The sequence below is a fragment of the Podarcis bocagei genome (genome assembly GCF_964188305.1).
Source record: "Podarcis bocagei genome assembly, chromosome: 1".
In the NCBI taxonomy this organism is placed as follows: domain Eukaryota; kingdom Metazoa; phylum Chordata; class Lepidosauria; order Squamata; family Lacertidae; genus Podarcis; species Podarcis bocagei.
In genome coordinates, this window is record NC_138125.1 from 42498222 (window position 1) to 42510767 (window position 12546).

Consider the following 12546-nt stretch of genomic DNA (forward strand, 5'->3'; position numbering starts at 1 on the left):
ATTGCTATTGCTATTGCTTTAACACTCTGTCAAAGCCCACCCAGTGCTCCCACTGGGGCACCCACAGAGCCCTGACCTCGCTGCTGCCCTGTCCCATCCCAGTAGGTGGCAGTGATGTCACTGTTGGGGAGGATGGTGGCACCACAACGCCCCTCTGCTCCTGCGCTCTCTTTTTCCTCCCCTGCCAGCTGGCAGCCAGGAGAGAGACAGATTGCTATTGCCAGTGGTCCGAACTGGTCACTTGCAGAAGGTTTTTGAAATTCAGCTGAGGGCCACAAAAGAATACAGCCCTAGAGGCCGTGGGTTGCCCACCCTGTTCTAATCTTCTAAATGAAAAATGTATGCATGTTACCATTTTTAAACAAATGTGTTGTTCTGAGACTCACAGAAATGTAGCCAATCTATCACTGAGTTAAACCTTGCAGGTATTTTGTATTTTCTCACATGGCTCTCATGTTCCCTGACAGGATGATGAAGTAGTGCTTCAGTGCGTTGCCAACATCCACAAAGAGCAGCGCAAGTTCTGCCTGGCAGCTGAGGGGCTCGGGAACCGCTTGTGCTTTTTGGAACCAACTTCAGAAGCAAAAGTAAGGCTCCCTTCTGCAAGGGTGTTTTTTGTTTTGTTTTTTAAAGTTAGTGTAATTGATGGTCATTAATTTACAAATGCCATTAAGAAATTTAATTGTGCTTCCTATAATAGATGATATACTGTATATATATAATGCAAAATTTGCTAATTCACCAAGTTTTGCTGAATCGTATATATTCTGCCAACCACTTTGTGATTCAAGGACCCGCCACCCGCTTGGGGATAAGAAAGACACATGGACACAGTATATTAGGTTAATGGGCTATAAAAAAGGCCACAACTTTATTGATTACAGCAGTGTTTCCCAACCGGTGTTCCGCGGCACACTACTGTGCCGTGAGACATCGGCTGGTGTGCCGTGGGAGGGAGGCGGGCGAGAGGCGGCGGCGGCGAGGATCCGGCGGGGGTGGGGGGAGCGGGGGCCGTCGCGCGCAACCGAACTCACTTGGCGCGCTGCCGGCTTGTCCTCCTTCAACCCGGGTCGGGCCAGGCCTGCTCACGTCCCCGGATCCCCTAGCAGCAGCAGCAGCAGCAGCAGCCATAACAACAACAATGATCTCAAGCCCCGCCGCCGCCCCCTCCTCCGCCCGCTATCGCAGCCGCCGCTGCCTCAGCTGCCGCCGCCCCTCAGTCCCTCGCTCTGCTGCCTCCTCCCACCCCGGCAAGGGGGAGGGAAAAATCTTTCACTTTTGTGCGTCCCTCCCGGCGTGACGCTGCGCGCTGACGTCACGGGGGCGGGGCTTTAATGGTGGTGTGCCGCGAGATTTTTTTCCGGTAAACAGGTGTGCCGTTGCCCAAAAACGTTTGGGAAACACTGGATTACAGCATGTGAGAGGTATTGGCTTAGGCACTGGATAAAACAACAGAGCGTGACTCCACCCCCTCAGGGAGGGGTGAGTCTAACAAGGGTTAACCACCAGTGGGAGGAGCCTGTTGATGCAAATACAACTGAAAGCTCCCCCTGATGTCACTGGGGTTGTGCCATGGCACTAGCCACCAGCAAGGGCGTCGGACAGTATCCATGACCACCGGATTCCTTTACCGGAATACCCATAAAGTGGAGGGGTAGGCGATGGCCACACCCTGCCCTCCAATACAGAAACATATTCCAATGCTTAACCGCCAATACCTAAAAGTTGTGACGATTTGCTACAAGGTAGGCGAAAAACCAAGAGGCTGGTGCCAATTTGCCATATGGATAAAAATTCCTACCAAGGCGACCAACCACAGGTCCATAGCAATGTCAAGAACCAAGCAATGAACTAAAGGGAGGGTGGGTGGGTGATCCAACAAAAACCAGCAGTGGAATGAAAGAGAAGTGCTGCCGCGGCTGCATTTGAGCACCTAAACCCCTCCCCCAAGCCTCCACCTGATTGGTTGGCTACCTGGGACATTGTGTGGCAGCCAGGCCAGCTGGGCAGGGGCTGGAATGCCCCCTGCCAACGCAGGAAATGGCTCCTGCTCACAACTCCTCCCCTCTGTAAGGAGGAGAGGCTTTGCAATTCAAGGTTTGAAACTCTGCATATTGGACTGCATGGCCCACCTGAGTGTGGAACAGTGGGGAGCTCAGATTGAGTCTAGTCAGTGAGTACAGTTTTTGTCACTATTTTGAAGCTTATAGCAACTGAGGAAAAATAATATTACAACATTTCTGTGAGTCATGTGTTTATTACTCCCATTTTACAGATTGGGGATGGGAGGTGGGAGATGGTGGCTTATCTGAGTCAACTTTCTGATCAGGAACATTATGTCCATTCCCCAGGTCAGGCTGGTCAGAGCTCAGAACAGGGCTGTTGCTTGAGCAACGAAGCAGCTATGATTGGGAGGCTATATAGGAGCTTGAGGTTCCACTTGTTCCTGGCTTTCAGCCAGCCTCTTATATAGGCAGGTGTTTCTATGTGTTTCACCTTTCTCTCAAATAGCCTCAAGTGCAGCTAGATAGACATTTGACCGCAATCTTGAACCTCCTGCTTGGCTTGCTGTCTCCTCTGCCCCTGTGACCATAGCAGGGTCTGAGAGCTGGCCAGAAAACCAGGCAGCGGTTGTGGGGTATGAGGAATCTCAGGTTTGATACACACACGGTGGAAGTTGCTCCCACTACCAATCACCATAAAGCTGACATTTATGCAATTGATTTAAAGTTTGCATGCCCAGATCTTCTATAATACAAGTGTATGCATTCTTTGTGTGTGAGTGGGAGTTTATGATATTCTGGTCTGTGCACATGTGGCAGTTCCAGACACTTTAGGCATATTCAAAATCTAGTAATAACAATAATTGTATATAGCTCTTCATCCATAGAACTCAGGGTGGTTCACAATCTAAAAATAAAAGATAAAAAACACAAAATGCATAATAAAAACAAGACCCAAAACAAACCAGTAATTTCCCTCCCCCCACTTAAACTTCCTGTAGTACACAGCGCCCCTTCTGTAAAAAAATAAAAATACAATAAAACCAAATTTTCCACCAGTAAACATGACTTGCTCTGTCAACTTAGCTACAAATAGCAGGTTACTGTCTAGTTTTGGTACAAAGAGTGCTTTTACAGTTTTACCCAACTGTTCCAAATGAACTGGGCCCTCAGCCTGGATTTGCTGTTTCGTGCTGCCAGCTACAGATACTGCTTCCCTTTCAGTCTTGGACATGGACAGAAACATATTCTTATCAAAACACAGGTGTTACATCACTCTGCTATCTATAATCCCGCTCCTGGCTGCTATTGCTTACTTTTGCAATCATCACCTGCTTACATATGTCTGCTGAAACTGGTTCCTGTTTTGAATGCCTTCAGCTTGTGTCTTTTGTCCCTGTCCCTTCTTCACTCCTGGAGAGTTGCGTTTCAGATGTGTCTCCCATCCACAGTTGAAGCATCTGTGGACATGTAAAGCTCTGGAATCTGGCTCTGCTGTCACGTTCCCTGTAGATTCTGGCTGCATCCTCTGGGAAGAAATGTATTTCCAGTTCTGCCTTTTCTCCCACTCCACAAGTAGTCTGTTGGTCACAGATTCCACAAAAAGTTGATCCTCTGGCATAGCTTCAATTGTCCCATCACAACTGTTACTTAGCAATGACAGAATAATACAACGTTTTGCCACAGGGTTAAATTCCATTCCCCACTGACTCAGCTCACTGAAGAGACCTCCAATTCTTTGAAGATGCAATGGCAGAGAATTTCCAGGATTTAGGCTTGCCCTGTACAACTTCCATGTCAAGTACACCTTGCTGCCAGCCGTTGCATGGAGGTAAAAGTTATGCAAAGCTGTCCATATTGCCTTCGCACTGTCTGAGCCTCTAATTAGTGCCAATTGACTTCCACTCCCAGTGTGATAGTGGCTTGCACCTTCTCTCCTTTTAGAGTCCAGTTGCCCTTAAGAGAAGGGGGTAATTCTTATCAATCGCTATCTACAATCCTTCTCTTTTGAGCAACATCTGCATCTTGAAGCTCCAATTTGAGTAATTCCTTTCTGACAGCTGTTCCAACCACAGCCCAGTTGTGATACTCTGCGCCATCCTGCATTAGCTCTGCAGACACATCACAGCCGCTCACCTCTCTGGAATCCATCAAGGAAAACTTACTGTTTCAATTTCAGCCTGTGTCTCTGCTTGTGCCCATCCAGACAGCTGCCAATTTACCGCTTGCTGGGCTCTGGTAGTTGTCTCCTTAAGCTGTTTGGAATCTCAGGTGGGATACCCACACAGTGGCAGTTGTTCCCACTACCAGTCAGCAGATAGTTTACTGTTGCAGAAGATAAGGCTCAGTAAAGCAGTTCTGGGAATAGATATACAGATACAGATACAGATATATACAAAATATCTCTGTTGCTCTAAATAAGTTCAGCAAGTCAAGATGTAACACTGGACAAGTAACCCTGTCAGGCTAATTGATTAACCAACAGACAGATTAACTACAGACTAACAAACTACTGAACTGACATGCATTAATCCTAAATATAATCAGGGCACTGGGCTGTTACCATAGTAACTGGCTTGGCTGACCATGCACCTGTGATTAATTCATCCATGGGGTGATTTATGCTCCTGAAGGAAATTAACCCCTTCTCAAGTTCAGTTACTCCAGCTTTCTTGGGACAGGGATGCCTGGGTCCAATAGCTTTTCAGCGTCAGTGCAGTGTGGAAATTCTGTTGATTATTCCTGTTACTCCTCAGATAAGTTCCAGATCTGGGCAGGGCTGAACACGATGATCTATCCAACGGATCTCTTTTTTTATTTACTGAAGTATTCTGTTTCATAAATATTTGCCTTAAACATGTTATTGATAGAAGTTTGCTAACAAACTTTCTATTGCTTTGACATTTCGCTTTCTTATCTGCTGAACTGCTTCTGCCAGAGACACCATCTCCTTTTAGTCATTGACATAAAGTGTAGCTTTAGTGAAGGCTGACTCAGTGAATAAGTAATGCAGCAGCGAGCTAATTGAATGTGTCTAAGACAGTGGATGAGAAACTGAGAAGATGAGGGGGATGAGGAAAATCTGCAACAAGAACAAAAAAGGCATGAGTGAATTAATGGAAATGCTATAGTGCAGGCTCTAGAAAGGGGAGGCAGGGAAGAATGAGGATACCAAAATCATTCAATTCCCAGCTGCACCTATGAGCCTACTTGAGCCAAGGGAGGTGGAAGTGGAAGCAAGTTGAGGCAAGAGCAAGGCAGAGGAATGAACAGGTGGGCAACTAGAGCAAGTAGTGACTATCTACTGACTCAGTGATTGGTTGCAAGACTGCCCTGAAGGTTTTTGGCATATAGCAGTCTTCTCTAACCTGATGCCCACCAGATGTTTTGGACTGCATCTCCTATCACCAGCAGCCAGCATGATCATTGGTAGCCAGGAATGATGAGAGTTGTAGTCCAAAACTTATGGAGGGAACCAGGTTAGGATAAGACTGGTATATAGAATATAAGGATTTTGTTAGATGCTTTGGGGTGATAGAATATGAACTCATAAAGATATGGAGCTTCTGTGCCTTTAAGAACCTTGGTTTTCTTGCACCAGTTCAGCTGAGGCTCAAAGAGATGCTGAGCAAGGGCCCAGGGTAGATATAACTCAAGAAATAATCAATAGGAGAGAACAGTGGTGATCTAGAGGCCAAGTGGGGACTCTTCAGGACCAAAGCCATGTTTCTGACAGGAGTCATAGCCTATCTAAGTAAGATCTTAAGTACTGGAGCAGATCAGATAACTGCGGAGGCTCTGTCCTTCACATGTGAGCTGGAAGGATCTTTAAGGCACCTTGTACTTTAATCCTTTTGGGAGGCCTCTGTACATCTTCTCTTCTCTCAGGTAAGGTTTATGGAGGCTTAAGAGGCCTTAGATGAGTGGTGTCCTACTGCAAAATAGGATATTTAATGGCTTCAAAATGATCAATGAGCTGGCGTAACTCAACTAAGAGGAAAGGTAACATGACAGATGTAAAGGGGGACATGACAGAGCTTTTCATAATAAAGCATGGTATAGAGAAGGTGAATTTTGTCCCTGTCTACTAATACTGGATTCAGGGACTATCCAATGAAGCCCAACAGTGGCAGTTCCATGACAGGGAAAAGAGGCACACAGCACATACTTAACATGGAATTTGCTACCACAAGATGTGGTGATGACCACCATCTTGGAAGGCTTTAAAAATGGGATAAGAAAAGTGATAGAAGATAAGATGATCAATAGCTACTAGTCATGATGGCTGTATATTACCCTCAGTATTTGCGACTGTGAGCCTCTGAATGCCAGCTGCTGAACAGCATGTGCGGGAATGGGCTATTGTGCGTAAGTTCTGTTTTTGAGCTTCTCACAGTCATCTGGTTGGTTTTTGTCAAAAGAGAATGCTGGACTAGATAGGGCTTTGTTCTGATCCAAGAGGGCTTTTCTTGTGAGAACTCCAAAAGCCTGGGGTTTGTGTTCAGTTAATAATAATAATAATAATAATAATAATAATAATAATAATAATAATTTAATAATAATGTTGTTGTTTAGTCGTGTCCGATTCTTCGTGACCCCATGGACCAGAGCATGCCAGGCACTCCTGTTTTCCACTGCCTCCCGCAGTTTGGTCAGTCTCATGTTTGTAGCTTCGAGAACACTGTCCAACCATCTCATTCTCTGTCGTCCCCTTCTCCTTGTGCCCTCCATCTTTCCCAACATCAGGGTCTTTTCCAGGGAGTCTTCTCTTCTCATGAGGTGGCCAAAGTATTGCAGCCTCAGCTTCAGGATCCGTCCTTCCAGTGAGCTCTCAGGGCTGATTTCCTTAAAAATCAATAGGTTTGATTTATTGATTAATAATAATTAATAACAATAATAATTAATAATAATTTAGAAATCCAATCTACTTTCCCAGAACAACCCGTAGATTTCTCTTCCTTACATCACTCTCTGAACAGAGTTAAGGAACATGGGGCCCACAAAGGCAGGTTCCTATACCTCAGAGTTGCTGTCATGACTGTAGGGCAGGAAAAGACCTAGGCAGCCTCTCTTACTCTGTCACGATGTAACTCCCATCCAGCTGTTCACCCTTGTTCCCCTACCTGATGGAATGGAAAATTTCACATTATTTAAATAGAAGTTGCCATTAAGAAGTTGGCAACTGTGACTCATTATTAAAATAAGAGTCGCTGCTCCGCCTGCATGAGAAAGGAAAGCTACATCAAAAGAAAGTGACAGACTGTGGCATAACCACCTATTCCCGAATGACAGATTTATGCTTGCATTTTGCATGACCGAAATGAATTTTAATAATTAATTGCACTGTTCTGCTAGCTTAGAGAATTGTGAGGTCTGTGTAACCACTAACCGTTTTATAAATGCTGGACATTGAAAGGCCATGAGGCTTGTTTTTTTGTTGTTTACTGGCAAATAATTATCTTCAGTTTATTTTATCCCACTTTTAAATTGCTTGGCTGACTTCTACCAGAACAGTGGAAAGTGTCCATCTATAAGATTTGGATATTTCAAGTTGCCTGTAAACACAGCACAAGTTGGACCAAGGATGTGTCATGATGGGGGCTTAGTATTGGAAATGGGAAATTCAGATAGCACAAACAGTCACTGACAACAGGCCACTCGCAATAGGATTTTTTACTTTAACTTACCGGCTTTTTCCTAGAAAGGGAGGGTGGCAGTCACCACCAACAGAAGCCCTGTTCAGTGTAAGTTGTGCTTGCACAATGGGATTCCGCCTCTTCCTCCCCTGCACCCTCCATGCCTTCTCCAAATCAGCTCCAGAGGATTGGGGGAACACCTAGAACAGATTTGGGGATGCAAGGGAAGGATAAGGAGAGAATTTTTCATTGTGCAAGGAGAAATCATTGCGCTAATGAAATGTTCGTGTTAACACTATGTTGAAAACAAACCATAACATAACTTTTATTCTAACAGCACCCTTTCTCTCTGCAAAATGGCATGGAACCACAATTTCCCCATTCACTTAACAAAGAGTATAAATCATTATCTCAAAGAAACCTTCTTACTAGGAGGAAACCTTTGCCATAAACCATCATTTTCTCTCTATATCAGAATTCAATGCATTTTATTAACTTATAAAATCCATTTAAATAGATTAAAATACCAACCCCAATGGTAAATAAATAAATAAATAGTTTTTAGATCATTCTGTTGAGTGCTATCGCAGTGAATCAATATATCTGCTCCTCAACAGTTTTGCGCCAGTACTTTTTATAGTATGGAATGGTGGTTTCGGCTTGGCTAATATAAACTGTATCTGAAGTCAAAAAGTTAGGAGACTTGTAGTTCCAGGAATCGATTGAATGGTATTCAAGCATAATCTAGATGCAGCAGTGCTTTCTTTAAAAGAAGAAAAAGAAGATTACTGCAGAATTTAGCAGAAATGTATAAAATATAATCACATTTATTGTATTGCAATCAGACAGAACGTGCTATATAGATGCCTATTTCTATGTACTGCCACTGGAATATAGACAGTGGGATCTGTGTTCACAATGCCTGTCAAGAGGCTGTAAAAATAGGATGCCTGGAAATCCTATGGGCTTAGCCTTAGCATTGTACTAAGTTCCTGCAGCATCAACTAGACTGAAGATTGGTTTACATATGCATGCATATCGCTTGATATTTTTTATCATGATTATTCAAGAGTAATGGATGTATGAGAGTTGGACTCCCTTCTGTGATTGGCATCCAGGTGGTGAGTTTCTAACATCTACTTGCTCCAGCCATAATGTATTGTAGATCACAGAAGACAGGGGCATCCACCAACACTCTCCTGGCGGCCAGCATTACTATTGCACATAGGGAATTAAGTACACAACATCTCCAACTCCCATTGTGTCCGAGATGAGCCATAAATAGCTGTGAATCAGGAGCTGGGAGTCAAGAATCAGGAGCCAGACACCTGTGATTGCAGCTACTCCAAAGAGAAACCGTAGTCTGAACAGGAAGCTTCTCCAGGTGAGGGAGCAAGTGACCAACCTGAGAGTTGGCTTGCAACAATACAAATTGTGGGTTCCCCTGTCTTTGAAAATCTAAAATCTATCTGTTACCAGGTCTGTTTCCTGAATCCCATGTCTTTATAAGAACCTAACCCCTAGGGGTGCCATGTATAGCTCTGGTGGCAGTGACCAAGTAGTAATGATTTATTTGCTAAGTAGAATCAAGAAGCCTAACCACTGCAGCAGCATTTCACTAGAATGCCGCTCTCCTTTTTTCCATTCCCCACCACCCAGGGCTGGCTTAAGCATATCCGGCCCTGTGCTGCAAAGATACCTCCGATGCCCCACTCCCCGTTTCCCAGAGTTGTTGACCTTTTCACAAGCCTCTGCGGGGATCGCTCTCCTCCCGCAGGGCTTGGGAAGGAAGCTGCACGTCCGCCAGCCATATGGTTGATGGGGTGTAGCTGGCGGGCATGCAGGGGGGGGAAAGGGGAGGCCGCCGGCAAAGCCACACAGCTCCCCCACTCACTGGGGCGCCCCTGAGAGGCTGGCGCCCTGGCGCAATGCGCCAGTAAACCCAATGGGAAAGACTGCTCTGCCACCAGCACCACACAGACTGTAGTCACAGGGCTAGAGTAACAAACCCTCCTACATAGCCTATGCTGAGAAAGATGGAATTGTCACCGTGCTGATCTACAACAATTTGTAAAATATATTGTGGTATACTTGTTAATTTATCACATAGGACAATGTAATATGTATTTTGTATTGAGGAAGATAGGATTGGTTTGGAGAACTCCTGCATAAACCTACACAGATTTACTTAGAAGTAATCTCCATTGAGTTCTATGATTGTAGCCTTTTTACACTCTGCTGGAAATGGTTAGTAATAAGTATGTAAGTTATATAACTGACAGTGAAGAGAAAAAGAGTGTGACGTCCTGTGACCCAAATCTACAGTCTGTAATTGTTTCATTGCTTGTTTATACATAAAAAATACTGTGCCTTACACCCAACCTAGGCCTCAAGGTGTGAGAATGAGATAAAGAAAATAATTTTATAACTAAAATAGAATCTGCCAGCGTGGTGCATACTTGTCTTGTATCTTCAAATGCCTGAGAAAACTTTGTCTCTCCTTATTACAGTCTGAGAATCTGAGAGAAAATGCAAATGAAATTCTAATTAAGATAATAAGCAGAAATCACAACTTAGTAAAATTGTGCTCATATTGCTGAAGTTTTCTAATACACTAATGGCTTCAATCAAATCAAGCATTATCTGCACACAGTAGCTGCTTATTCATTTTTAGCAGCTCTTGCTAATTTTAATGGTCATAACAGAGCCTGATCAAAGCCCTTTAAAGTGACGTTGATTTCTATGACAAAGTTATGGGTGCACACACTTAACTCTTTCTTACTAAAATTAGTGGGATGGAAAGGGCTTAGCTCAATTTTGCCTGTACTTTTGGAGCTGGAGCTGTCCTTCTGCTCTTTACGTGGATAGCATATAATTAATTAATCTGCCAAATGTACTGTCTTCTATCTTGTTTGTTCACAACCTGAAGAAATTTCCCTGGTGGTTTTAAAGAATAATTACTATGCATTCAAGGTACTTTGCAACGGTGCTCATTGCCCCATTTTCTGAACCTGCAAAGTACAGCTGCTGTTTTGTTCTTAGTGTTCATTAGATTGATAGAAGCGAAGATGTGAGTACAATTTTTATGGTCTTCAAACTTCTAATATGCCAGAAGCTGACTTTCAGTAAAACAGCTGTAATGCTGCATTTTGTTCTGTCTGGGTTACTTGGTTGCCTCACCTATCTATGAAGATTAATGGGAGAACTATATCGCTGCAATTAGAATGTGTTCTACATTTCACTAGTTGATGAATGTAAACCATTTTCTTCATTGCTCTATTGGGCTCTGCAGCTTGGTGGCTGCCCAGTATTTTAATAGTAGAATACAACTGCACTATTTACCACACTAATAACGAGAACTGGCCTTCCAATGTATTTCTGAAGCAAGATTGGTTGCCTGCGGCAATTGCCAGATGTGACTCTTTTCAACACTGGAACCTGCATGACCAGGGCACACAAATGTAATCTGGAAGGCAAATTTGATGCAGTATTTTGTAGTCTGCCGCTAAAAGCCATGAAAAAATTATTATACCTAAAATATTTTTAAGATGTGCCTGTGTGACGTTCTTTGAAACTTTTTCTACAAAGGAGATTCCACATCCTCTGTGGGGAACTTCCTCCATTGCTGGACTCCTCTTTGAGGTAGGAGTCCACCCTCCTTACCTAAATATATTGTTGCATGCCATCTCAGTCTCCGAGTTGTGCGAGACACCCGGGGTTCACTGCCTTCTCCCCAACAGTCTGACGAAGACTGAGCAGGCTCAACTGCTGCAGAATGCTGAATATCTGGCTGGTTGGGAGATACTGGGAAAGTGGGAGAGGGGAAGGGAGGGGGGGGAGAAAAGGAACAGAATATCCTGGAAGAGGAAGAGCTTGCTGGCTGGAACCCTGAAGAGGAACACTTGCTATAGAAACATTTTTTTAAAAAATTGCATTTGCATCCTGACTTTTTTCCAAGAAGAAGAAGAAGAGGATATGATATCCCGCTTTATCACTACTGGAGTCTCAAAGCAGCTAACATTCTCCTTTCCCTTCCTCCTCCACAACAAACACTCTGTGGGGTGAGTGGGGCTGAGAGACTTCAAAGAAGTGTGACTGGCCCAAGGTCACCCAGCAGCTGCATGTGGAGGAGCAGAGACGCGAACCCGGTTCACCAGATTACGAGTCTCCCGCTCTTAATCACTACACCACACCACACTGACCAAGGGGGTCAAGACATAGTTCTCCCATCTCTATTATATCCTTGCAACACTCCTGTGAAATAGGTTAAGCTGAGTAAGAGTGACTCACCTATGGGCACCCAGGTAATGACTGTGTGAGGCTTGAACTTTGGTTTTCCCAGTCTTAGTTTTTACACAATGATTTTGTCACTTCTCAAATGAAGCTTAGAGAGTGAGCAAGTCTGTGTTAGGTGTATCTAGTACAGACCTTTCCTACCACCATTGATTATATTTTTGCAACCTCAACTATGCATGTTTACTTAGAAGTAAATGTGAGTTAAATTGGTCTTACTCCCAGTTAATTGTGCACAGGATTGCAGCCTTAATCTGATTCAGCCTGTTTTTATCAGCCTTATTTTCATTTCTCCATCCTAGAATTAAACTCCAGCATCGCAGCTGCTTTAGGCCTCTTTACCTGGGTGTCTTATAGATGAATATCTGCTTTACATAATCAGCTGGTTCTTTTAGTAGTATCAAGTATTCCTAGAATAACTATAATAACTATTAAATGAACTAGAGAGAATTTACAGTATTGATGTAAGACCACTACAGCAGTCTTAATAGCTACCTCTGCATTGTTAAGACAGGTATCTTGGGTGTTCTTGTGCTGTGGACTATGTCTTCCTGAAAAGTGGTGACTTTGGCAGGCTGCTGCTGGTAAATAAATGAGAGAAGCTGATATAAAGC

The 12546-nt window shown here is 43.9% G+C and overlaps 1 protein-coding gene across 1 annotated transcript in view; it reads left to right on the top strand.

Annotated features, from left to right (window-relative positions):
* Window positions 1–12546, top strand: part of RYR3 (ryanodine receptor 3) — a 280012-nt gene that overhangs the window by 46749 nt on the left and 220717 nt on the right. The window contains exon 2 of the mRNA XM_081207175.1: window positions 468–587. Within this exon, the coding sequence (XP_081063301.1) occupies window positions 468–587 (120 nt within the window). The remainder of the gene's footprint in view (window positions 1–467; window positions 588–12546) is intronic.